The sequence below is a fragment of the Anopheles coustani genome, chromosome 2, assembly GCF_943734705.1.
Source record: "Anopheles coustani chromosome 2, idAnoCousDA_361_x.2, whole genome shotgun sequence".
Lineage (NCBI taxonomy): Eukaryota > Metazoa > Arthropoda > Insecta > Diptera > Culicidae > Anopheles > Anopheles coustani.
In genome coordinates, this window is record NC_071289.1 from 634082 (window position 1) to 660558 (window position 26477).

The 26477-nt window shown below is 45.2% G+C and overlaps 4 protein-coding genes across 5 annotated transcripts; 2 read left to right on the plus strand and 2 right to left on the minus strand.

Moving 5' to 3' along the window:
* Nucleotides 1-183: 183 nt before the first annotated feature.
* On the minus strand, nt 184-3775 carry LOC131261820 (methionine--tRNA ligase, cytoplasmic). 2 transcript variants are annotated; one of them, XM_058263654.1, is made up of 5 exons: nt 3713-3775; nt 3491-3645; nt 1267-3411; nt 1101-1194; nt 184-1029 (listed from the first exon to the last, which is right to left on the minus strand). In XM_058263654.1, exons 2-5 carry the CDS (start codon nt 3591-3593, stop codon nt 351-353), a joined length of 3021 nt encoding a protein of 1006 aa, XP_058119637.1. In that variant the 5' UTR covers nt 3594-3645; nt 3713-3775; the 3' UTR covers nt 184-350. The 2 variants fall into 2 exon arrangements, with proteins under 2 accessions (XP_058119637.1, XP_058119638.1); XM_058263655.1 differs by having other exon boundaries at nt 3491-3624; nt 3713-3755.
* Nucleotides 3776-3903: 128 nt separating this feature from the next.
* On the plus strand, nt 3904-5296 carry LOC131263552 (coiled-coil domain-containing protein 130 homolog). Its single transcript, XM_058265765.1, has 2 exons — nt 3904-4684; nt 4752-5296. The coding sequence occupies exons 1-2, from the start codon at nt 4112-4114 to the stop codon at nt 5253-5255; spliced, it is 1077 nt and encodes a 358-aa protein (XP_058121748.1). The 5' UTR covers nt 3904-4111; the 3' UTR covers nt 5256-5296.
* A 1576-nt stretch (nt 5297-6872) lies between these two features.
* On the plus strand, nt 6873-16850 carry LOC131267719 (blastoderm-specific protein 25D). The gene is made up of 7 exons (XM_058270660.1): nt 6873-8241; nt 10670-11896; nt 11973-12214; nt 12933-14425; nt 14518-14997; nt 15094-15389; nt 15482-16850. The coding sequence occupies exons 1-7, from the start codon at nt 7926-7928 to the stop codon at nt 15766-15768; spliced, it is 4341 nt and encodes a 1446-aa protein (XP_058126643.1). The 5' UTR covers nt 6873-7925; the 3' UTR covers nt 15769-16850.
* A 776-nt stretch (nt 16851-17626) lies between these two features.
* LOC131267335 (trithorax group protein osa) lies at nt 17627-20935 on the minus strand. Its single transcript, XM_058270184.1, has 4 exons — nt 20767-20935; nt 20533-20690; nt 19187-20045; nt 17627-19124 (listed from the first exon to the last, which is right to left on the minus strand). Exons 1-4 carry the CDS (start codon nt 20933-20935, stop codon nt 17887-17889), a joined length of 2424 nt encoding a protein of 807 aa, XP_058126167.1. The 3' UTR covers nt 17627-17886.
* Between the last annotated feature and the right edge of the window lie 5542 nt (nt 20936-26477).

Consider the following 26477-nt stretch of genomic DNA (forward strand, 5'->3'; position numbering starts at 1 on the left):
TTCATCCACGTGGATGCATCCAGTGGCCATAGCCAGTCACACTTGGCGCACCATAGATTCTACTATATTCGTGATATTATCATTTACGATATTTACACTTTTCATATTTTTTAACCTCAAACAATAATTAACGATTTTTCTTTCCTTTCAATTTCAGCGTAGGACATACATATTTCTTGCAACTACTTTTTATAGTTCATTGTGAAACGAAATAATCAAAGCAAATGCCATTCTTTATTCTGTCACTTACAAAGAATTGATAAAGGAAACGAGATTAGGAATTTTTAAATAGGTTCAAAAATTAAGCGCAATCCAAATGTTTTTGAGCAGATGGTAAAGATCAGGAGTGTTTACTTCTTACCCTTCTTTTTACCACTGCTTGCCGGAGGGGCCGGTGCGATTCCAGTTAGACTGGTAAGCTTTTGTTTGAGCGAAAGCAACAACGCCACCTCCGGTTGCCAGAAGGATTTATCCGAACTGGACGCTTTCAGCTTGCGAACCTTTTCACCTTGTTGGGCGATTTCTTCCTCCAATGCTTTCACAGCATTCGAGTCCAAGCCCGAAACGACGTTGCCCGCCGTTTGGTTAGTAACCACCGCGGGTTGAGGCTTTGCTTGCTCCTTGGAAAGGGTAGGAGCACCTTTAGCAGGTTTCCCTTCCAACGGCGATGGCGGCGCACTTTCGGATGTCCGTGGTTGACTAAGCGACTGTAATTGTTTCTTCAGCTCGAGCAGAAGGTTAACCTCCGGCTGCCAAACTGTGCGATCTGCGCCGCTAGATTTGATCTTGCGCACCTTCGCTGCCTGTTCATCGACTGCCTTTTGAGCCTCCTTTAGCGATGGAAGCTTCTTTTCTTCTGCCTCCGCATTAATCCTCGCTCCAGGGGCTGGACTCTTGTCCTTTTCTTGCTGCTGTCCAGCGTAACGCTTTTTGAGTTCTTCAATACGCGAGTCTTCTATTTTAGCAAACAACACTGCTGGTTTCCCGATCCGATGGCCACTTGGGAGAAGCGTCCTCAGAAGCGGCTTCCTATAATGTGTGTAAGAAAACAATTTAATCTTCAGTAACCATACTACTCTTCTTTTTTAGTAAAAACTTACTCAGCATTTATAAACCCACCACGAACATTTAGCTGACCGTATAGGTTACGGGCAGTGGTAGGCATGAATGGGAATATCAGTGTGGCCAACAAACCTACGGAAGTAAAGAGTGTGCTTGTGAGCGTCGCATACAATAGTTGCTTCTGCTTTTCTTGCTTTTACTTACAGGCAAAGTTACAGCACAATCCAACAACTGTTCCAGCGCGTGCCTTCTGGTCGTCGGTTCCTTTAACCTTCACCCAAGGTTCCTCCGATTGCATGAACTGATTGCCGTATCGAGAAATTTGCAGCAAGTGCCGGATACCGTCGCGCATGCGAGCCTTTTCCATTTGGTTCACGTAACCCTTCAGCTCGCGATTGATCAGTGCCAGCAACGTTAAGTCCTCCTCGCTCAGCTTCATGACAGGGATCGTGGAATCGAAGAATTTTTCACAGAACACGAGAGCACGATTAACGAAATTGCCCAGATTCTTCAGCAGCTCATTGTTGTTTCGCGCCTGCAGATCGGCCCAGCTGAAGGACGAATCCTGACCTTCGGGGCGAGACGCCCCAAGGTAGAAACGCCACACGTCCGCCGGAATGCCCGTCTCCTGTGCATCGTTACCGAACACACCGATTCCGCGGCTCTTGCTGAATTTGCCATCCTCGTAGTTCAGATACTCTGTGGCCATAATATGCGATACGAGCGTGTAGCCCTTGTCGACAGCCAACAGCGAGGCAGGAAACATGACGGAATGGAACGGAACGTTATCCTTCGCCATGAACTGGTACAGATCAACTTTGACACCAGTATTAGCCGTGTCCGGGCGCCACCATTGTTGCCACTCTTTGCAGTAGCGACTAGTGATGGAAATGTAGCCGATCGGAGCGTCAAACCAAACGTAGAAAACTTTGCTCTCGTAACCCTCGACTGGAACTGGGATGCCCCACTTCAGATCGCGTGTGATGCAGCGCGATTTCAGACCCTCCTTCAACCATGCCCTCGTGATGACGCGCGCATTGTGGGTCCATCCGTGGTCCACGCGTTCCACCCATTCCCGCAAGGTCGGTTCGATTCTCGGCAAATCCAAAAAGAATTGGTTCGAATCGCGAATCACTGGCGAAGTGTTACACACTTTACAGCGCGGACGAACCAGTTCGATGGCATTTACCAACTTGCCACAGCCGTCGCACTGATCGCCTCGTGCGTCCTCGAACCCACATCCTGGATGAGGGCATGTTCCTTCGACGAAACGATCCGCCAAGAAGCGGTCACATTTTTGACACAACAGTTGCTCGACCGAGCGTGTCTCGATGTAACCAGTTGCATACAGCTCCTTGAAAAGCTCCTGCACAATGCGCGTCTGCTCGTTGGTCGTCGTGCGTCCGAAGTAATCGAATCCAATTCCAAACCAACGGTAGATGGAGTTGTGAATATCGAAGTACTTGTCGCAGATCTGCTTCGGAGTAAGATTTTCCGCCAACGCTTTTGTCTCTGTAGCCGTACCGTATTCGTCCGTACCGCCAATGTAGAGCGTGTTGTATCCACAGAGGCGCGAGTAACGTGCAAACATGTCGCCCGACAAGACACACCCAACGATATTTCCCAGGTGCGGTACGTTGTTCACGTACGGAAGAGCCGACGTGATAAGATTGTTCTTCTGGCCTGCCTTCGGTAGCACGATCCTTGGCTCGTCGCGAACGGCACGCTCATCTACTTTGTTGAACGCGAGTCTTGCTGCCTCGATCTCCTCCTTCTGCACCGTTTCAGCGATATTGGCCGAAGTGTCCGCTAGCAGCTCACCCTCGAAGTCGGCAATTTCTGGGTTCAGGACGATATGATGCAAACCACCAAAGCGATTGCTATGCTGTAGCGACGCAAAACTGAGCTCCTTCAAGGGCATCTTATCCAATGCAGTTTGTACTTCCGGGAGGTTTGATATCTGGCGGTACCAACGTAGCACATTGTCGATGTTTACTGCACCTTTCAGCGTGCCGTCCGGAGCGAGCAGACTCCAAACAGCAGCATCGGCACTGCTTATCTTATCACCGGTGAGAAAAGTTCTGCTGCTAAGGCAATCATCCAGCATCTTTACCAACGTGTTTAAGATCGGTTTCGTGTTCGGATCGGCACGCGATCCCACGGCCATATTATGCGTGAGTGCCGGAGCAAGACGCTTCGACGACCATTCCAACCATTCGTCCCGTAAAACCACGGTATCCTCATTTTCACCGTTAAGCAGGTACTTGGCTGCTACATCCGTGGAAAAAAGTTGTACACCGCTATCCAGTTGAAGGGTGGGAAGGTGTTTCATGTCACCCAGTTCCGGATCTGGAAATGATGAAACAATGACGAAAACGTAAGCTTCATTTCATCATGCATGTTTCTCTCAGATTGTTCGCATACGTACCGTTGAGCGTAACATTTTTAACCTCTACGTCCTTTTTGGCCAAATTAGCACATATCAGTAGCTTCAATCCAAAGGGATTACCGGTGTTGGTGTAGATGATCATTTCGATCTTCAATTGGCTGTGTTGCGGTACGCTAGAACAGATAGACTAATGGCTAATCGTGAACTTGGGAAACGATTGGTTTATTGTTAAGCAAACAGAAAAACCTGTACCTTACTCACCTGGAAACTTGCTCGATTTTATACGACGAAACCCAACTCGTGGAGTGTGTCCTACTCCTACCCTTACCCCTATGTGGTAAATGTCAAGAACGTCTTGCGCCGGCGCTTGATATGTCAAAACTGTATGTATCACAAAAGCTAAGCTACTTTTCACCAGGTCGCTCAACTAAAATGACAACAATGGAAGGAGCAGTGTGGTCAAAACAAACAGTAATACTAGGGGCTGGTAGCTAGTTTATTGGTGGAAAAAAGGAGAATCATAGATTGTTGATATCCTTACATCCTTCCTTTTGAGTCAGGCGATCGGACCATTATCACCCTTGGAAGAAGGCCACCGTAAGAAACAAACCCATCGCACAGTGTAGCCTGTTTGAGCAGCCAGCAACATAATAGTGCACAATGGGAGAACGAAAAGGGCAGAATTTGTACTACCCACCGGATTACGATCCCAAGGTGGGAGGCTTAAACAAATGGCAAGGAACGCACGCCTTGCGGGAGCGCGCCCGCAAAATACATCTGGGCATTCTCATCATTCGGTTCGAAATGCCCTACAACATCTGGTGCGATGGATGTAAAAACCACATCGGAATGGGCGTTCGTTATAATGCGGAGAAAAAGAAGGTGGGAATGTACTACTCGACCCCGGTTTATCAGTTTCGTATGAAGTGTCATCTGTGCGACAATCATTTCGAGATCAAAACCGATCCCCAAAATCTTGACTATGAGATTGTGTCTGGCGCGAGGAGACAGGAGAACCGGTGGGATCCAATACAGAATGAACAGATTGTCCCGGAAACGAAAGAAGTCCAGAGGAAACTTTTTGATGATGCTATGTACAAGTTGGAGCATGGAGCCAAGGATACACAGGCGGCCGAGGAGGCCAAACCCGTGCTGGGGCGTTTGTTTCAGCGAAACGATTCTGTTTGGCGGGATGATTTTGAAGCAAACAGCAAGTTAAGAGCCCAGTTTAGGGTAAGAAGCGATACTCCTTTTATGTTTTTCTCGAAGCGAAAGTCTAACTGAAGTTTTCCATTTACAGAAACGTAAAAAGGAGCTAAAATTACAAGAGGAAAAGGATAGTGCATTGCTGGCAAAATCAAGTCTTTCGGTTGCATTGCTTCCAGAAAGCGATAGCGACCGAAGAATGGCGCAACTGATGCGACTACATTCGTCCAAAACCGTCCAAGAAAAGGACCTGGAAAGACGACGTGCGATCCTTAATCGGCCATTGTTGCCTTCCACCTCCTCCAGTACAGGAGCATTTGTTGCTGCGAAAGATGTCGGTGTTAAATTGGACACAAAAAGCTTGGGAATAGTGAAAAAACCGACGGCTACCAATGAAAAAGTAGGTCGATCTTCAACAGCTGGTTCATCGGAGATACTGTTGTTGGAGGTAACACAATCAAGTAAACACAATGCAGATCAGAATGTTTCGAAATCTTGTTCTCAAAAACATCAAGAATCGTTAGATAAACCAATTCCTGAACAGCGACCTCAGTTGCTGCTGTGTAACTACGGTTCGGAGTCCAGCGAAAGCGATTAAAAGAACTTTGCTAATTCAGTAGAAATATATTACTTTTATACGGAAATAATTAACATAGTTAGTTTTGTGGTGTTACTTTACTTGTAAAGCTTTACGCTTACGAAATTTGATTCGACAAGTTGAATAAGTTGTTAACCGTCACCCGTTCAACCGCCTACCCGGGTAGTTTTTGGAGTTTTGTTTTGTTCTAACTTTTGATTGGATTGACGTATCGGGATGAAATTTTTAGAATTCCTAGAAAAATTCATTTTCTATAGTTTTGCTAAAGAAAAAAAAATTTCCAAGGAATTTAATTAATTTTTATTTGCGTTTTTCGGTTGATACCCCTCAAACGTTCAACCGGACTACCCGGGTAGTCCATACATTTTGTATGGGAGATTCCGTTTTCCTGTACTTAAGACTTAATAACTTTTTATCTAGACGTCGGATCGATTTGAAATTTTCAGTGAAGATACTTGAGGGTGTTTCCCAAAATATTGTATAACTTTTATAATTTTAAAAATTCATTCAGTATGTTTATTTGAGGTTCCAAAAAATTTCATCAATCACATCTATAACCATTTATCTGTGTAGTTCATATATTTTACATAGAACTTTGCTTTTTCTGTATTTTAGTACTGATATATTTGCTCGTAGATACTTAACTACTTGAAATGTTTTGGAAAATTGCATAAAATATTGTAAAAATTAATAAACTCTCAGTCGCTTCATGCTATCTTCATGCTTCAACCGGGAACAGAGTTTTGCCCGTTATTTAATTCTTTTTTCGTCAGAAATGCTGTTTCTAGTAATTCTTCTATTAGTCTGTTCGGTTTTGTCTATTGTAAGGATTGAGTTTTTCCATAACGTTCACTTTTACTTAGCTTTTGTAGTACTTTGAATCACACGCATAGTCGACTAGAAACGGATTAACAAACGTGTTTGTGGCGCAAATTTTCTGAACAAAAGGATGTGTAGCATACTTGTATTTAATATTAGGTTAATATTTAAATACCTAAACGTAAGGCATAAATGTTTAAATTATCGAATTCGTGTTTTCGAATGAAAGAATCCTATTTGAACATTGAACATTTCTAAAACACTTTTGGAAAAAAAAATGAATAAATTTCTGAAAATTTCAAGTAATTAAGATTCAATGATCAAACATACGTATACTGAAATACAAAAACTGCAAAGTCCTATCTAAAATGTTCAAGCTGCACAGGTTTGGGTCATAGATGTGAAGGGTGAAATTTTTTGGAACCTCAAATTAACATAATTATTGAATTATTAAAGTTATAAAAATTACACGATATTGTGGGAAACACCCTCAAGTATCTTCACTGAAAATTTCAAATCGATCCGACGTCTAGATAAAAAGTTATTAAGTCTTAAATACAGGAAAACGGAGTCTCCCATACAAAATGTATGGACTACCCGGGTAGTCCGGTTGAACGTCTACGTATGTAGGTTTGGTTGAACGGGTGACGGTTAATGTTAACGAACCAGTCAAACAGCCACTTGAACAAGGTATATCCAATTCAGACTGCGATGTAACTACTTTGGTTTTAATGTCAAATCCAATTGACATTTGTTCCTTCTTTTACCCACCACCTCATAACAAAAAGACATCAAAGTGCATCGCTACACTGCATAAATTTCACAAGAAATGAAGCAGTTTGCTCGTGGAAACTAAATTAAAGTGAATAATGACTGACTGTGCACTTCTGAACATTGATGCATCGAGCAGCAAGTGTTAAGCAGTTACTGTGGTTTGTTTGGTGCGTTGTTGTTCGTTTTCGCGTTGTTTTACATAATGGTGTACAGTGCTTGTGATGTGCTAATCAAATGCTTCTCTCAAGTTATTGATATTGCTAAAACGTAGCAATTATCACTATCGTACAGATGAAACACAAAATGAAAAGATAGTAAACTGTAAACGACGAGGTAACACTCACACCAGCGCGTTCGGGAGTGAAAAAATTGATTTCCCTTCGGTGGGATGACGTTCAGTGCGCTGCGGGTACGACAGAAGTCAGATAGCTCGGGTATCTGGTTTAACTGTTACGGGAGGTTCTGGATGGTTCGTTGTCGAAAATTGTGTATAGTGCAGATATCCGCCGTGTAAACATTGTTTCTTTGAGTGTTGCAACTGAATCGTGAATCCATATCAATAAATTGTGTATTATGGTAGCCTGCGGAAGCTCCTGTTTCCCGTACACCGCAGGCGCTGGTTCCTATAGGTCGTAAGTGCCCGTGCTTTGGTACACTTTCATGGCGCGGACTCATAACTTGCGGCACATCATACGCTGTTGCAAGTCAATCTTTTGCGTACTGTTAACAATATCGTGTTAGTATTATAGCGTCAATTTGAGAGCATTATTTTGTCGCGTGAAGGATTTGTCCCTATTTGTGGCTGTTATTTCCAAACGGCACCGTTTACAACAAAAAGAGGGCAGCCATTGTCGATCATCCGAGACATCACGTTAAAAGGGAATCCAAGTTGCTTCGTTAGTCAAAGGCCGCGCTGTACGGTGCATTGTGGACGAGAAATATAATAATCATCACCAGCCGCATCAGCAGTAGCTCCTCCATATTGGCGCACAACCCCCTTTCGGGCTACCCGGTCCGAAGGTGCGTCCCAGATTCTGTTTCGACGAAGAAATACGGTAGAAAAAAAGGAAAAGCAAAATGGCTCTCTCGTCGAATATTTACGAGCAGAAGCTATATCACATGTTCCAATCCCACGGTAACGGCGATGGATCCAACAGTCTTGATCGCGAAGCCCTAGTGAAGCTTTGTCGCACACTTGAGCTGAAGGAACGGGGCCATCTGCTGGTGAAGTGCCTTCTGACCGACGCAAAGACGCGAGTCAGCTTCCGCGAGTTTCGCGAAGGTCTTTTACACATTCTCGGAGGCAACGAAGATTCGTTGGGCGGAGAGAACCTCCAAAAATCAACATCAGTTTCTACAAACGCTACCGAGGGATATGGAGAACCTTATAATGGTAAGATTACCCCCATTTTCTTAACAGCTTTCTTGCATGTCACAAGGTTAATTCCGTTAAGCAAAGATATTGAATGCCAAGTAAAAATAAGCCCAGAAATGTAGTTACGAGAGCTCTTATAATGCACGCCATAATTATCTCACCTAGCATCTTCACCCATCGATCATTATATGGAACGAGAACAAGGAGGCGGTCAACGAACCTGCGGTTTTTGTACTGTTGCATTTGTTGCATTTGTTGGTTCTTTGCTGGAACCTTTTGGTGTCCATCTATTCGGATAAAACAGTTCATAACTGCAGTATCGCATTATACAACTTTAAAGTAAATCCCTTCCCTTTGAAAGTCACGTTGTCATCAAAAGTTTTACGTATCAATATTTGTAATCGAAAGTGTCCGTCTTTGTGCATTCATTTGTCTGGTGACGTTTGATAAATCAGCGCTAGATAAGATAAATGACACCCGCAGAGTAACAGTTGATGTCATTAGCTAAAGTTAGGAAGATTATTCTTTTGAATTGACTGAACAAAAGATACTTCGTCATGATAAGGTAAGGTTCTTATCACGCAGAAGAAAATATGGTTGCTATTGAAGGACCTCAACATGAAGTGTTGGGAAAATATAATGTTGTTGGGAACTCTAAACGGTAGAAGGTGACTCACATTCACAATTAGGATAACAGATGAAAGGGCATGCATAACACCCTTTTATGTATGAACTTTTCTGTTTGGCTTGTTGTACTACTCATTTAGATACACTTCAAAGCAACAGGGTGCGTCCGCTCCAACGAACGGTGCGCAAACGAGGATATCGCTAAAATAGTAGATTCTTATCACGTTTTATCGTTTGCAGGCCAAGGCAGGAAGTTTCATACGCGGCCAAGCCTTCCTTCGTTTTTCCAGTCCGCGAAAATAGAAATGGGACGCAAGAAACCTGGACGAACTGGACTGTGAGCCATTGAGTGTGAAAAGGGCATGACTACATCACCTCGTACCTCAGGGAGCTAATTTAACCAAAACCGCCAGTGGAACGAAATAATAATTTTCCTTACACTGTTTGGCTATGGCAACATAATTTTAATTTTTTTTAATAAGCTCAGTCATGTTCCATAATATTGGATAGGTTTTTAAAGCAAACAGCTCAGCGTTGTTTGTTATGTTATTTCAAAACATTTTTTGTATCTTGTTTATAATTTATTCAAATTATATCGTCTTGCAGGACGTTATAATGATGGGATGTGTGGGATTCGGATTTAAAACAAAACTTACTGTCTTTGTTGATGACCTTTGCTATTCCTGCAAAGGCGTTCTCAAAGAAATTTATAATTTTTTTTATTACTTTTGAAGATTTGGCTCTCTCAGCTCTCTGCTTCAGCTCTCTTCGTTCATTCCAATATCTTATCGCACAGTATCTTATGCTCCGACTTTTGTATGTGACGTTATCTAATTTTATTGTTTAAAACAGTACGTTAAGAAGAAAATTGAAATAACTCAACCATGCCTTCGAGCTCCGTGGAAGAAAGTGTCGAAAACAAATTCACCAGCAACAGAACGGATTCACAAACTCAGTCAGCAGTGGCTATGATTCTTTACGGCGCATTTTGCATGACCGAATGCCATGTTTACCAATCAGCTACCTTCGTTGGCTGTTAATTTTTGCTTTCATATTTCTTCGTCTTCGTCCACCCTGCTGCAAACATGAGTTATTTGTGCTGGCAGTGAAACTACATGTAACGCTAGCTTCTACTGAACCACTACTACTAATCGTTTACTACGTTGTAGCGGCTGCCGTTGGCAGGCGCCAATGCACCACGGGGATGTTGTGGGCCGTGTTTATTATTAGTGTTACGCGGATCCGCGTTCAAATGCGCGTTGTCCAATATGACACAGCCGGGGAACGAAGGCACTACCACTACACGGCCCACTACACCACCGATCGTTCCGAGGCGAAACGAAGCGAACCGATTGTTCACACAACGAGAACCGCGACTATGGCCAGTTAGGGCGATAGACAACCAGGCCCTGGCCAGTCTGCAGCCGCTTCTGCATTAGTAAGTTTATCGCGAGGCGTGTTCGCGTTTCATTCGACCTTCCGGGGACGGTTATGTGGAGGGAGTGAAACCCAAGAGAGAAAAACACATGAAGAGAGATGTGTTTGGTGCTGCTTTGTTCGTGTTTTGTCGTGGGTTCATAAATAATATTTGTTCGTCGTTATAATACGTCATCCACGATTTCATCACCGTTTTCACCTTGCGTGCATTGGATAAGTGATTCTAACCATTTCAATTGGGAAGTGGAAGCAGGTGTAGTCCAAATCGTCGCGTGCTCTCCTAGTGGCCGTTCACGAGCGCCATGATAATCATCCTGTGTAATTTTATCATATCCTCTCGATGGAACGGTTGTAACAGTATCAATGTTTTGGCTTTTTGTAGATACGGACCATCAGCTTCAGCAGCAGCAGCAGCACCAGCAAGAACAGCAGTCTGCAATAAGTTGTCCGTCTGTTGGTTCTACTTGTTCCTCGGACCAAACTTCCCACACTGTAACAAGCGGCAGCAGCAGCAGTAAGGTGCTAAGTAGTACATCCGGACATCTTTCCACTTCAACTGCATTCCTACCGGATGATGAAAGTTCTGGTGATGCAGAGGAAAAGCTACATCACCATAGAGATAGCAATGCTCCTTTGATCACTCAAAAGTCCAGGCAAAAGTATCCCTCCAAGCAGCAGCAACTACTCACAGCAGGCGACAAAGAAGGAGACAATGGTGTATCGGTGGATGAGAACAAATTCGCGAATGGACAACAAAACACTAGCGTCCTGTACACGACAGTACAATCGAAAACACTGCTACCGAGCGGTGCTGACGATGGTGATGAATCATCGGACCGTGAAGTTTCGCCAAAGTTTGTCGTCGGCACGAAGAAATACGGCCGTAGGTCAAGGCCTCGAGAGGATGTGAATGGATTCGACAGGTTGTCGCAGTCGTCTAATTCGGACAACGAATCAGTTGCTGCGCTAAACACTAGCACCAACACCGATGCCGCATCAGTCAATATCCTTTCGAGCGCGGACGGGGGCGGTGGAACGAAAGTGCAACGATCGGCCTCTCAGAGTGATATCCATGGCTCGAAACGGCGGCGCCCGCATGTGGGACCGGGTGCAATTCGTCTTAAGCGATGTGCGTCCCTCCCGACACATCGTCAACGACCAGGAACGACGACGACTGCGGCGAGCAAGGTACACCCGGCTCAGCTGCAAATGGATGACGAACGGATCGATCAGAAGATCTATTTTATGAATCTTTCGGAGAACTTGCGCGACATCTGGGACTCACTGCTGGTCGACTGCGATCCTGGTCGGCGCCACGGGGATCTTCTGAACCAGTCTCAACTGCAACAGGTGTGCGAGCGAGTAGGATTGCAGAAAACTCCTGCCCGTCTGGCGGCGCAAGAAGTTTTCTCCAAGTTGTCGCTCCAACCTATCGAAGGAATCAGCTTCACGGAATTTATCGCGTTGCTTGAAAGCAATACGGATCTTCTACCGATGGGACATGAAAACCGCGAGCTGCAGCTCGGTGATTGCGACGACAGTGGAACGCTCCTTTCATCCGCATCCGTTGGACCGGCACACGATAAAAGTTTCACGCTCGCCATGCCAGGTAAGTCACACCGCTCCGCCGTTTGGATTTATTGCGTAACGAGTCTGATTGGGATTTTTTTTCGTCACCACCCCAGATTGGACGTCAGACATTGGGTCTCTGGCGGCATCGATCATCATCGACATGTGGGAAGCGGCAGGTATTGTTGCTCCGGCAATTTTGTTAAACGAACTAGGCTTCGATGGGGACGTAATTCAAGTGTCGGACCTAGTGCTGGCTCTAGAAGAGGAACATCAGCGAATGATCGGTGGGCATCTCAACACTAGTAGCCTCAGCAGTACCAGCAGCAATGTTAACGATGCCTCCCTCATAGTTCGGGTAAGTTTATCAGCTACGCGTCGAAATATGGCCCTTGCATTGGTATTTGTATTTACTCTACTCGGGCAAGGTCAGGCATGCATGTAATTAAATAGCTGCTGCATATTTTTAAGATTTGTCCCACGCAAACGATCAGTGCTTTACAACCAGTCAGTAGATATGAATATTTATGCCTCGCATGGGTCGCTACCAACGGAAGTGAATTTTTGTCGAGGGTGTATGTAAAGATTTTTTGAGTTTGCGAAACATCACTCGTTTGAGCTTATTGAATGATAGCAATATTGAAGTAGGTTTTGGTTTTTTTTCGTTATGGCGTGGGTTCAAATCCCAACCGGGACCGGACTCTCTCCTGTACGAAAGAATTACTTTGATAGTCACACAAAGGGAAAAAGTCTAATAAACCCTTAATGGGCAGGCATGACCAAGACCAAGATCATGTTTGCTTGCGTTTAATTGACAGCAGTATCATTATGAGCTTAATCGTTCGTTTTTTTGCTTATCAGTTATCAGCTTTTATCACTTTTTTTGCCATTTTTTTGACTATTTTTGTTGTTACCTCGGATTTTGAGTATTGATGTGTAATCCTGTTGAGATTATATGAGTTGAATTGAGCTGTCATAAAAGCCATAGCACGCACATTTGTCGTGCGACACAACTTGGCTGTATCGCCTTCGACATCGTGAGATAACGATTTCTCCTGTATTTTGCTTTCCCTTAGGCTTCGCTGGCACTTCATAAAGCTGAAGTGAATGCACTGCGCCAGGCGTTCCATCAGCTGGTCGAAGAGAACAAGAAACTGTACGCCGACAACAAGGAGGTCAACAATCGGGCCGTGCTGCTTGCACAGGAAATAGACGAGCGACACAATTCACTAGAAAACTCTACCCGCACCAAAATTCGGCATCTGGAACAGCGTCACCACGAGACCATCAAGGAATTGTCCACGCAATTAGCCTTCGAGCGAGAACAATTGTCGCATGCGAATGCAATGCTGGAAAAACGCATCGCGCTGCTGGAGGGCGAGGAAGGCAAACTAAAAGCGGAGTTGTCTCGAGTGTCGGATGAAAACGAGGAACTGCGACAGGAGCAGGAGAATCTTACAAAGGAGATCACCGATCTGTTGGAAAAGAACATCAAACTCAACCGGGACATTGCCGAGCTTGAGGAGAACAATCGCAACGATTATCCCGAGGACGATGACTGTGGTTTCGCACGCAAGGACAGCGAGGAGGTGTTGGACTTGATCGATCGAATTTCCTTGCTACAGGGCGAAAACACGGGACTACGCGATAAAAACGATGAGTTGAATGTGGAGATCGAAATGTTGAACGCAGAGCTGAGCAAGATCAAACTCAAGCGAAATTCTACCTCGGATGAGACAGACCGAGTGGTCGGTGGAGATACAGCTGCTGGTCAAACGGCTATTAAGAGGAGGGGTGATTCTCCGAGCAAAACACGATTGTCGGACGAGAGTCCCCGGTTGGGCAAGTTCCGTAAGTGCAGCATTGACAACGACACCGAGGTTGATCCGTGCTCCGGTGACTGGATGGCACTTCATTCCGAGCTAGGACAGAGCGGTAGGCCTTCAGAAGAAGTGTCTACAGTTCTTTCCGGTTGTCCCGAAACGAGTGCATCGTCGGGAATTTCGAGCATCAATGATTCATCGCTGACTCGGGATGAAGAAATAAAAGCCTTACGCTGTAGAGTTGAAGAACTCCAGCAGCAGTTGCGAAGTGGCAAAAAAGAGGCGGATAGTGTTGATCAAGCGTCAGCCGATAAGCCCGGTGAATCGGTCTCCGCAAAGGAGCAAGAATGTGTAAAGCTAAAAGCACGCTGCGAAGAGCTCGAAGCCAGCCTGGAACAAATGCGCAAGGAGTACGAGGACTGCGAGGACTACTGGCAAGCGAAGGTGAACGACGAGCGACTTTTGTACGAAGAGGAGCAACGCGTAAGCGACGAAAAGTTTACCGAGCTGCTAAAGAAGGTGTCTGAGTATGAGGAGCAGTTTGCGGGCAATGCCAAACCGGAGAAAGACGGTCGATTGTCGCCAATCGACGAGAAGGACGGTTTGGAGCAGCAGTACCTGGAGTTGGAGGCCGATTTCGAACAAGCTCAGCTTGCTCTTGAAGAAAAAACGCACGAGGTAGAAAAGCTTCTAAGAAGAATTCAGGAGCTGGAACAGATGACCAAATATCCGTCGGAAATGCTGCTGTAAGTATTGTTACAGTTTTGTAGCGGTGCTCTTTTTGAGACTAAGTCGTCGTTTGACATATTAGAGGATAATTATGGACATCTTTTTTAAGGTCTCCATCACCCCATATGGAAACGCCGGAAGTAGAGGATCGACCTGCCAGTTCTCCTATCAGTTATTTGTGGAACCAGAGCACGATTCAGCGCCCGGTTCGTGACTATCAAAATCCGAACTGGCGACCACCGCCAACAAAGGCATCTGAAATTAACACAGTTGAAGAGTGTGGCAAGTTCCCAAAGTCATCGGCAGCATCCGAGGCGGCAAGGGATACCGATGGTGGCGAATCGGATGTCAGCGTGTCCAGTGAAGGTGGAGAGGCAAACTTTGCGCGGATCATTTCACCTATTCAGAAACCGATCACCGCAAACAATGGTGGTGGCGAAAGTGGTATCGGCACTAGAGATGAATATTCAGCGGATGGTGAGAAACCATCGGTAGGGATGGTGGCGGGACTGGAACAACTCGAAGTGTCCGATACATGCTCGGTGAAATCGGTGCGCAGTACGCACAGTCTTGCCTCAACGCACAGCATGTAAGGAACAATTACACAAACAGATGTGGTTGCAAAAGGGGCAGCATAGAGAAGGTTGGTTTTGTTTAATGTTTAATCTTTCTTGTCCGTCTGTAGCCAAAATTCAGAGTGTGCGGGAATGACGCTCCCGGTCAGTGCGGAACACATGAAACACCTACGACTCGTGCAACAGCAGCTGCAAGGGGAAATTACGGACCTTACGCACGAGCGAGACTGTTTGTTGATGGAGCTTCAGCAGCTGAAGGAAGCGAAGCCGATCATAGCCCGGGCATATACGAAAACGGCAACGCATCCCAACCAAATGCAGAAGATTCAAAATCTTGAACAGAAGAATCGTCATCTGCAGTCAATGATAAAGCAGCAGCAACAGTACACCGAATCTGTCCTGCACCGTATGTATCAAGCCGTTCAAGGAGTTGAAAATTTTGAACGCCCCAAAGATTGGTTCTATTAATCTAATGGTAATTGTGTTATTTTTTTCCAGAAATCTGGCAACAACAGCGCGGAGAAATAAACGAACTGCGCAATCGGTTAGAAGCGCAGTGTATCGTGATATCGGATCAAGCAACGCGGCTGGCCAGCAACGATATACTAGTCAAGGACATGTACGAGGAGAACTCGCGGCTAATGCTGCAGGTGAAGAGACTTGAGCATCAGTGTCTTCGCGCTACTTGGTTGAATCAGATGAACCAAGCACCGAGCAGCTCTCCCGCGCCCTCCACCAACCACCACTCGCAAGGATTGAGCGGTATTATGCCCGGCCTACCGTAGCGTTGCTTCCCGCAAGGAACAATGCTGGCCTCAGCGTGTAGCGCGCGTCAGTGAAGCATGAAAGTGCACGTATGTGTGCCGATTGTCTGTAAGTAGTTTTGGTTTTTAACACGGCGGTACACACTGCCAAAGGAGGTGTTTTTTCCGTGTCACGTTGAACCACGCGCACGGGCATACCGGGTTGGTTGTTTTGTGGCTCTTCTTTTACATTCGTTATTTGAGCGTCAGTCCCCCTTTTGTGGCCGAACTAGAGGCAGTCTCATCACATTTATACGTCCGATTCTATAAATATGATTGAAGCATATACAGATCCGCTGAAGATATGCTCTGTCGTGTCTCTGCTATCCATTCAGATTTTCTTCTATTCATGTAACTTTCCTTTTTCGTGATTTATTTCGTTTGTTATTATTTAATTTTAATGTCGTTAAAGTAAAAATGTAAAATGTGGCAGCATTTTTCTCGTTTTAATGTATACAAATTGTGTAGGAAAGTCATCTGCCATTTTCGTCGAGGTTTATCCGTTTTAATTATGTTTAAGCGAATGAATTAAATATGCTCCTCAAATAATACGGTCAACAAATATGATAGTTGTCAGGGTGTATTATTGATTCTATGGTATTTTTTTTTGTAAGAAATGCACATGACTTACTTATAGGCCGTAGAATTAATGAACTATTTTGAGTGCACTTTCCAACACTCATATGGGTGTTTGCCTGATGATCGTTCTCAAGAGAGAATCGTTGGCCCAATATTGTCATAATCAGGTATTTATCAAAAAACCGGTAATTCTTATTAAACATCTGTGATTTGTAGCATGATGAGCAAAATCTGATCTAGCAACGGGACAAACAGTGGACGACGTGCTAGACTCTTACACTAACAACTTTGGAGGCAACGGGTTTCTACATAACCATAATTTTGGTTTGTGTTTATATGGCCTTATGTTGGTTTTTATCTTACACTTTGCCTGGATATCTATCATGTCAAACAGATAAGAGTTTTTATTTTAACTAAACATATAAATGGCAAAAGTTCTACGTCATACATGATCTGCTATCGATCTTATAGCAGGGAAATGGAAATTATGTTATATGTTTACGAATGCATTATTTATGTAACTTTTTTTTGTATTTCCTTAAGCTTTTCAAAGCAATTGATTTTGATTTGCATTACTGATACATTAACTGAATAGAGTCCTAAACCTAGATGTAGCGATGATATGCATTATGCATAATGTCTAGAATTGTAACGAAAGGACGAGTAAATACTAGTAAGATCAATCTTCTTATGTCGTAATGTCAGCCTAACCATCACAGACATGTGCTATATGATTTTATTTTATTGATTTAAAATGGACTCAGCACCTAATGTTAACAAATGCAGCTAAACTATCACCAACGAGTTGTACGAAGTAGCAGCAGCAGTTTGATCTTGCTATGAAAAATTCTGAAGAAATACTAAGATTAATGACAATGCATAAAAAAGTGTGTGCACCGCAAATTCTACAAAATGTGTACGCATGTGTACGCAAAATTATATACGTTTAAACTCAATAGGGAGTAACAGAGCGAGGGGCGTGCACTAATAGAGACTAGACTGTTGTAATTGATGTAGAACTAATGAAGCCTAGGACCGTTAACACTATTTTACACAACAGGATGTGTATAATTGTACCAGAGAAAGACGATATACGTTCCGGCACAGAAAGACAGATGAGAGTTTATGAAGAGTCCTAAAAATATAGGAGAGACAAGCAACTACTCTTGAACTAAAGAATTTATCAATTCGAAATAATTATTGGTGGTCGGCTGTACTTGTTCTGAAAGAAAAAACAAACGCAACATATTCGTTCGCCACTTTGATATCGGGTGTTTATTACGGCAATTTTGTAATATTTGTATTCCTGTCTGTTGGTCGCTCATTTCACTAAGTACATCTAATAACGGTTTAATGATGGTATGGTTTAAAGGAAAATTATATTGCAGCAAGGACTTCTAATAACAAAACAGCACAACGGAACGTTGCTAAAAAAGAATAAGTTTAACAACCTTTTCGTTAATAACACACACTCGATGATCGTTCAAAATATGGATGGAAAATGGCTCCGCCAAGTCGGCTCTACAGATACATTCCGTTTACGAGAAAGTCGGCATCATGTGCGTATGAAGATTTTCCCGGTCTTCGAATTCTTCGTCGAGCCACACGCATCCGGCAGCTGAGCAAAATACCCATGGCTGCGGTCAAGAGTACCCCCAGAGTCAGCGACAGCATCGCTCCACCCGGACGGTCCGCATAACCGTCGTGATCGGGAAATTCGATTTCCACATCGTTGTGCAAAACCGCCTTCAGGTGCTCGTGCACGATCGTATCGTCCGACGGTGATCCGTGGTGATGGTCCGGCGCCTTATCCTTTTTGGTGGTTTTTGTTTTCTTCCTTTTCTTCTGCTTATCTTCCGCTTGTTCGTTGGTGGTCGACGGATTGAAGATCTTACTGTCGCCATGATCGTGCTTGTGATGTTTGCGTAGCTTTTTCTTCGGCGGTTCCGTTTGGGTCGGTTCTTCAGCTTCAGCGCCACCATCGCTAGCAGCGTTCGTGGACTCCGGATATGTATCTTCGTAAGCGTCTTCTTCGTACTCCGTGTCACCATCGTGTGTTCCACCTTGCACCGCAGTGGCTTTATGTTTCACTCCGTTAGAACTTTCGCCAGCACCAGCAACGACCGGCGGTTGACCTAAAGGTCCACTGTTAGGTGCATCTTTTGCAAGGGTTTCGGATCCGGAAGCGCCTTCACCCGAGAAACTGCTACTAGCTGAGGCAGTCGGAGCTACCGGCAGTGGAACATCTTGCTGTTTTTGTCCTTCAGCCGGCCACTGCTGACCACTGGATGGTAGTGTTTGTGGCTGCGATGTTTTCTGCTGCGATGCTCCGAGAGGATCCATGTTGGAGGCTGGTTGCATTTCTGGCCGTCGCTGCTGGACCGGTGGTTGCATGTACTGTTCGCGCGGTGACACCATGGCACCATCACCTCCAACTCCTATATGATCCGATGCCGCTTTCATGGACCAATTTGGACGCACAGGATCGCCTCCCATCCATTGTTGCGGAGAAATGGCGGGCTTATATTGCGGCTGCTGCTGATCGTGGGTCATTTGTGGTGGTAGTTGCTGGGAGTATGAACTGCCACCGGGGAGCGACAGGTAGCTGGACTGTCCACCACGGACGACGGATGCCGAAGGCATGTAGTTGGACTCGGGCATAGACTCCTGGTACTGTTGAGAGGCAAGCGAGCCCATGTTGTTGGCCACCGAGAGCTGTAGCCCTCCCTTGTGATTGAAAAAGTGACTGTCGGAAGAATCTAAAGTGAAAAGGTTAAAGTTAGAAAAACTTGTTCAAATCCCAGACATACTCAGCACCTACCAACATAGTTAAGCTCGTTGATGGCGGGACGTGGCCAGGGTTTTGGGGCCGTCATTGGGTCTTCTCGGTTGCGATGCATAAGGGTGGGCTTACCGAGCTGCTGCTGTTGCTGTTGCTGCTGAAGTTGCTGCTGTTCGGGATCGATACCTCCGAATCGGTTCGGTGGTTGCTGATAATCTAATGGCTGGTACATGGGAAGCATCGCCTTGGGGGCCCCTCTCATTTCCATTGGTTGATTGTTTCCCCCGAGCCCGGAGCGATCCATCGCATTCGGTGGTATTATAGCCATGGGTTGGTTAAGAGCAACACCTGGAACACCCGATGGTCCCGTGTTTTTCTGTGGGCATTCGGGACCTTCGTCACTCCCATCGTCGCACTGCGGGATGCCATCGCAAACGTTGTACACCGCAATACACTCCCCAGAGTGGCAGGGAAATTCAAAGTGACCACACTGGGACGACGAGGGTGGCGGTGGCGGCTGGTGCTTTGGCGTGCTTGCACTCGGTGTTGAAAGCGTCTCCCCAAGTCGTACACCCAATGGAGGGAGCGAGGTTGTTGAACTTGTACCGAAACTGGCCACCACCGCTACCTGCTGTTTGCTACCACCGTTAGTACCAGTGTCCTTCAGACTGACCAGTTCCATTTCATGTTGCGAGAGATGCTTCTTGCCACCGGCAGACTGTTGCTGAGCCGTTAACGACTGAATCTGGGCGGCCAAGGGAGGTGTCAGCGGGACTGCTAGTTGCTGTTCCATCGGAGGCATCGATAGAACGGCGCTTGTATAGTTGGAATGATGCGTGAATTTACAACGGAAGTTTTCCGGAGGACCACACTGGAAGAGGAAGCAAGTCCCGGGACTCTGTGGAGAGGGACAGAAGCACTATTAACATAACTACGTGGTACGAAGGTGTCCAAAACTCCGACCCTAATGATGAAAGCACCAGTCAATGACACCTCGAATCGGAGGTGATAAACATGTACCCACCAGAGAGGAAGTGTTATATTTACACATAATAAAATCTTGGTTGGTTTGGTCACAACCTCACAAGAGGGGTTAATTTTGGACCCAAAGATGGTCCCACTAAGCTTTAACCCTTCCGACTCTAACTGGTTTATTATCTATTGTATAAAATTCCCAGGACCGAACGGACCGAATATTTTTGGATGTTGTTCCGACCTAGCGTACCAAATCGGACGCGCTGAGCCTAATGAGAGGAAGCAACGGAGCTTTAATATACAATTAACCGTTATTCTTTCCGAGATGGCAAATAAGATGGCTGGGAACCGAAGGTGTTATTTTTGGCCAAGTTTTAGACTCTCCGGAACTGTGAGATAAAACGACGTACCTTTTCCTCGAACACGAAAACATCACAGTTTTCCGTTTCGCAGCACAGCCGGAGACACTGTTCGCGCGTGTTTAGATCGGCATCGTCCAGGAAGCAGGCACCCATCGATCTGGATTCCTCCGTTCGAATGATGGTATTGAGATGGACATCGAATCGCACTGCACGGAACGGTGGGGGAAATGCACGGATTGTAGGTAATTCGTTCTGGAAGCAACAATGGTGGCACGTCCTTACCTAGGCACGTTTCTATGTTCATGCGCTTTGCTATCGGGAACACTCCCTCCGGGAGCGCAATCGTTACATGTTGTGGAACGATGGTTGCCATGAGTAATGATACCAGAATCGCTATGGTCGATGGCCAAGTGGAAGTCCAATAGCTCGACTGCATTCGTCTTCCCTCCATGGTGTAGAGTCGGATGTGTATCTTGCACTGGTGGAGCCCTGAAATGCACAATAACAGTGCGCACTTGCTGAATGTCCCCACGAAAATGTTTTGCATAACAACTCGTACCTGACGTATGGAGTGTTTAATATGTTGCTTTTCCTCTTGCAATTGCACACAGTGTTTATGCTAGAACAACTACCTACTGGACACTGCCATAGGGAGTACGCTGGCTTTGGAGGGTTTCACACAATCGTACACTGAACACAGAAAGTTACGTTAAGCTCCGAAGTCTGTGCTATTCCAATTAACGGTGGGTCAGACGTATAAGGAGAGAAGGCAACGCAATAGACGAACCGTACCTTTAAGTGACAGCCACTGCTCTGCTGGAAAAATCGATCGAATGTTCATTGGTTTATTTTTTCCCTCCTACCCCCCCCTTGCCCGATACCCATTTCCCCATCCAAAGTTTTCCATACGCATGAGCTTCCTTGGATAACTCAAAACACAAAACATTCGTTGGGCGAAATGTATGTGACAAGTTTTAACGAAACGACTCCAAAAGTTCGAACTGGTTGGTAAAAAGCTCTGTTCTGTGAAAAGCATCTGTTTAGCGTCGTTGGAAACCTGAATGTTGGGTCCACAGGACGCATGCCCAGGATTTGACGTATGTGTGGAAAAATTCATCTCTGCTGCTTGTTGCCGCCTAAGCGAGAGAGCAAAACGAACTCTGCTATGAGCTGGAAAACTCTGGCCATTGTAGGCATTGTATCGTCGCTAGTTCGTTCGTTTCAGTTTCCAGTTGCCCCGTAGCGTTGGTTGAGAAGCTGCGACTTAGTGCGGGACACAATCTGAATCGTGTAATCCCAAAATCATCTGTGCTTTTCGCTACACTCTCTTCTTCTGCCTCTATGTGTAACGAGTCTGTCTGGTGTGGTTTTTATTTTAAGCATATCTTATCAGTCGAATCAACTTCACGTGTAAATTGCTCAGCTCCGTTAGCTTCTGATTTTCATTGATACGGTTTTGTGACAATTGTGTGGTGAAGAAACAGCTACCAGTCTTCTTTTCCCAAGAAACTTCCCACAGAGGGGGTGAGTAAGAAAATAACTATCACGTTTAAGTAAACTGTAGCTGGGAACATATCTTATTCGATGCAAAAGGATAGATGATGTCTTCATACGCTAGCAGTTCTAGACACGTGTTGAAGAGCGCAGGTACACGATGGAGAATGTTCTTTATATCACGCGTAGGTGTGACCACCCAAGGTGCCATGGCCATTTTTAACCTTTGGTAGAATATCTTCCAAATTGACAATGAACCGAAGAATCATCAAATGAGTTATCGTTTTGTTCGTTGTTTACTCCAGTTACATCACTACTAGTCAAACTATGGCAGAATTTGAGCAATAAATAGTGCTGAGAACAAGTTTACTCCCTGGAATCTCAACGTGCCATTTCTTTCCTTGGCCATCCATCCTTCTATGCTGCTAAATGGATGCTGGACGAGTACAAGAAGTGTACAATAAATACGTTTCTCTAGCAAGATGCTTGAAAATTTACTTAAACTTTGGGTAGTATCTTTTCTTTTCCCAAACATAAAATTTATTCATGAAGTGGAAAAACACATATAGTTTTTGTTATTATTGATGGGTCTTGCTAACAATAAGAATCTGTTGACAGAGATTGATGGAATGGAGGCTTTTGATTGTTTAAAATATGGACATTCAAATGATGTCATAAACAATCAACTGTAATCTTTAGTCTGAGATTCGCGAGTAATTTATCTGAGAATTTTTGCAATTTTCCTCAGTACAATCTACTTGTACTTCTATTAATTACCATTAGTTGTCGTGAAAGGCATGGTATGGAAATGAAATGTCTTCAATAGTAAATATTTAATACGTGTCGAAATATTTTATCTTGCTTCGAAAGCACACCGAGTCACGCGGAAGGAAAAGTGTTCTTGCTCCACTAGCTGTAGTCGGGATCAGGAAGTCCACAGAAAACCATTCCCAATTGGGACAGTTGTTTCCCGTCTGTGACACCCCTGGGCCTGTTTCGGGTGGGTCGGGTCTCAGCGTAACGGGGCTGTACGAGAGAGCTCGCAATCGCGAATACATTGCACTAATTTACAGACGGCTGTAGGCCGGGGAGGCCACAAGGCGGACACAACACGTTTAGTACCGGCGGAGATGGAGACCCGGAATTGGTGCAAAGTGGCTTGTGCTATGCCGGCATTTCCCTCGGTGTCTGTGTGAAGTTGAGAATGGTCGTTGGTCCCGCCGCACTTGGTCTTGGCGATGAATCAGCATATGAGCGTAACACTACGATAGAACGATACGGTCGGGAGATGGATCCAACCGACTGCATGCATTCAGTGAGAAAGTAAAAATACAATTTACCGTGGGCGTTTGTGAAGAAGTTGCTTGGATAAGCTACACAGTCCTACGTTTAATTTGTGGTGCACTAATCTTCTTACATTGTTTATCAAATCCTAGTGGGGTTGGCTTCTATTTTCAGTAAGCAAGCGAGAGAGAATAGTCGTGAAAAGGAATATCTTTTTGATCTTTGTACCTTAACCTTAACGCCCCTTTTGATAACTACTGTATTAGGAAAAACTTTGTAAGGAAAGCTAACACACTTCTACGGCCCGATTGGCAAGGCGAGGATAGAAGGCACTCAAGCCGCCTCACAATCACCTCGCAACAATGATGAACTTTTCGAAATTTATTTGGCATTTGGATTTTCTTCTGGGATTTCCACACAAGCCGGTCGGACACGCCGCAATTCAGCCTCAAAAGCAGCACGAGGCCATCCGAGCACTTATATTTTCTCGAGCTCTAAATTTCCCTCCCCTCCTTTCTCTCACAGACAGCAACCCTTACCAACCTCGTTCCGCAGGCTTCACACATTTATCGATCGACTTTACCTGACATTTGCGTCTGATGCGGAGAGTTTTATAACTGGTTACCTTGTTTCTAACCATCACGACCTTCAGGGTAGTGTTTTTAACGGGCTTTTGCCTTTTTTTATTCGTTAGTTTCTTTCAAATACTCCAAAAGCTTCATGATAGGTTACTTTGTAGCGGTTTTCAAAGCCAAATGCTTTAAATGCATCTAAGTGCTTTAAATGCATGCACCACAGACGATCGCTACACTCAAACGAAAAGTAATTTTCATGGCTTTACGACCCTGAAACCGGATGCTTGAGGCGCCTCATGATTTGTCAAAACATTTCGGCACAAATCAGTGACATGAGCCGCTTGTTGCACCGACACGACGTCATGAGCTCTAAAACTTTAAACCGCTTTGTCCACCGAGAGTTCAGACCTTTTAGAGATTTACTGCGACGTCTTCAATTTAGCTCAGCATTATCAGTCCATTTTGTGCCTCACGAATTATGTCGACGGAGGAGATGAAAACCTTGACTAAACAGAAACATCAGATTTCGGCAATACTTAGCACTATTTTATAATGTCATACTACATTTAACGTGTCAATCGATGAGTCTTCTTCTTAACCTCCAGACATAACAACAGCTTAAATATTGATGAGATAAAACTAGACCACGTGAACTGCGTTTCTTGTCGTTCAATATAAACGTATATTGTGCTTCTTAAATAAGAATGCTTCTTCAGCGTGTATGTATGTTCAAGCTTATCCACTTTTTCTGCTGGTTTAGTATTAAATATTAATCATTGCTTGGTCGAGAACGTGGCGATGAGGGCTTGAGGATGCTTCTCCGCAGACGCTGCTTTTGTTATCTTGCTTGCGAATAAATAGGTCGTCCATAATCTGGTCTGGAATTGGGGTTGGGAAGGCATCTTGCTGGCGCCTTTCCAGAGCCGGGACGCATATGCCCGTTTGTTGTCCCACACACCGATGCTTACCGACGTGTGCTGCCTTTAAAAAAGTCAGTGGCATCTGGTGCTTTTGTGCATAGAAAATTCTTTTCTCAACATTAAACTTCAACGATTCTGGTACGATTCATCGACGTCATGAATCGTGCCGGCTTCGAAACCTTGATATCGAAGGTGTTTGGGGTTTGGAAACCGATTCGTCGTGTTTATAAAGCGACTGCACTCTGTCGCAAGTAGCAAAACAAAGTGAAGAAGGTTCAGAGTCCGAGTTGGTACGCAAGACGCTTTGGGGCGGAAAGCAAGAAAGAATCGCTGTTGCACGTATCCACGCGAAGTGCAGCTGTCAGGTTTGAAGGTTTTCGGCTTTCGATTTATGAAAAGTACTGACGCTCAATCATTCGACGATTTCGATGCCGACAGCCGACGGACTAATTGACCTACCTTCAGCCTACGGTTGCGGTCCACCGCCGAATTACAGCATACGTTCGCTGTGCCAGTGGTCTTTGCGTCATCGTCATCCGTTTTGCTGGTGGCTTCACTTGGTTTGACGATCACTGCTGTGGTCTGGTCTCCCCAACAATGGTGTCTTGTGGGGGGGGGGGGGGGGGGGGGGGGGGGTATTGTAACTGTGTCAACCCAAAGGTCTCGTTGTCGCTTGAGCAAACTTTGCAAGAATCTAGAGTCTTAAGTCCCGGATGCGCGATTAGTGATCTTTCGTGCAGGGGAGCGAGCGGAATGGAAGGGGGAAGCAACTATGCTTACGGGTAATGGAAGATGGAGCGAAGATTTTTCCTACCATGTCGGGAACCTCCTCCCACAATAATTCACACGATAGCGGCAAGGTTCAGGTTCTTCCTCGACATCGCGTTGTGTATAACAGGTTGGCTAGGAAAAGGCGCGATTATTAGCCGCTTAAGCCATCAATCATGTGCAAGATCAGGCCTTTTTGGTCCCGATTTCGGTGGCCGAGAGCGAAAGAGAAAGACCTCACGACATTGGAGACGATCGGAAATCGTGACAACCGATTGCCAGCAGTTACTGTAACTGTTACCGTGTTACCGTGAGGTGACGCAATGGTGTTTCTAGTCGTTTTGGATTTCGTTCGCATCATCCTATTGTAGGGGATGTGTCCTAAAAGACTCCATGGGAAGCCAACTCCAGTGTCAAATGTGGGGTATCTTAGTAAGTTTAACTGAACCTCTAGGCAACTATTCGCTTCTCGAACCTAGTTTAGTGGAATTCCCTTGGCTGTCCAGCCAAGCCAAATAGATACTGCAGACAAGAAAACAAACAGAGAGTTGCGCGTGCAAATGGTTTTATCGCCCTTCACACGAAGCGGCCACAGGACAGGAGGATAGCTTTCGATCGGAGCAGGATGCGTAATGGCATAATTGAAGCCATTATCATATCAGCAAAGTGGCCAGGCAGGCAGTGGGTCGAAGCGATCCGGTTTTTCACGACGCAGAAAAGGGAGCCCGCGCGCGCGCGAGTTCAGCACTAATGCGTTGCGTCCGTTGAGAAGAGGACCCGTTCCTTCGTGTCCCACATACACACACACACACACACACACACGCATGCGTTAAAGAACTCAATGGGTGCAGGTTTCCGTACACACTCTTTTCCTGCACACCGGAAGATCAAGTTAAGGTTAATAAACGTTGCCGGTCGTTGTTTCTCTCCTTCATTGCGTGTGTTTTCCGCG

Coding starts and splice junctions, on each gene's coding strand:
- LOC131261820 (XM_058263654.1), bottom strand. CDS start 3,593: ATGATCATCTACACCAACACCGGTAATCCCTTTGGATTGAAGCTACTG. Junction 3,412..3,490: donor TAAAAATGTTACGCTCAACG/GTACGTATGCGA, acceptor CATCATTTCCAG/ATCCGGAACTGGGTGACATG. Junction 1,195..1,266: donor ATTGTGCTGTAACTTTGCCT/GTAAGTAAAAGC, acceptor TTACTTCCGTAG/GTTTGTTGGCCACACTGATA.
- LOC131263552 (XM_058265765.1), top strand. CDS start 4,112: ATGGGAGAACGAAAAGGGCAGAATTTGTACTACCCACCGGATTACGAT. Junction 4,685..4,751: donor AGTTAAGAGCCCAGTTTAGG/GTAAGAAGCGAT, acceptor TTCCATTTACAG/AAACGTAAAAAGGAGCTAAA.
- LOC131267719 (XM_058270660.1), top strand. CDS start 7,926: ATGGCTCTCTCGTCGAATATTTACGAGCAGAAGCTATATCACATGTTC. Junction 14,998..15,093: donor CTTGCCTCAACGCACAGCAT/GTAAGGAACAAT, acceptor GTCCGTCTGTAG/CCAAAATTCAGAGTGTGCGG. Junction 15,390..15,481: donor CACCGAATCTGTCCTGCACC/GTATGTATCAAG, acceptor ATTTTTTTCCAG/AAATCTGGCAACAACAGCGC.
- LOC131267335 (XM_058270184.1), bottom strand. CDS start 20,935: ATGGAGGGAAGACGAATGCAGTCGAGCTATTGGACTTCCACTTGGCCA. Junction 20,691..20,766: donor GAACATAGAAACGTGCCTAG/GTAAGGACGTGC, acceptor CGTTCCGTGCAG/TGCGATTCGATGTCCATCTC. Junction 20,046..20,532: donor TTTTCGTGTTCGAGGAAAAG/GTACGTCGTTTT, acceptor CCCTCTCCACAG/AGTCCCGGGACTTGCTTCCT.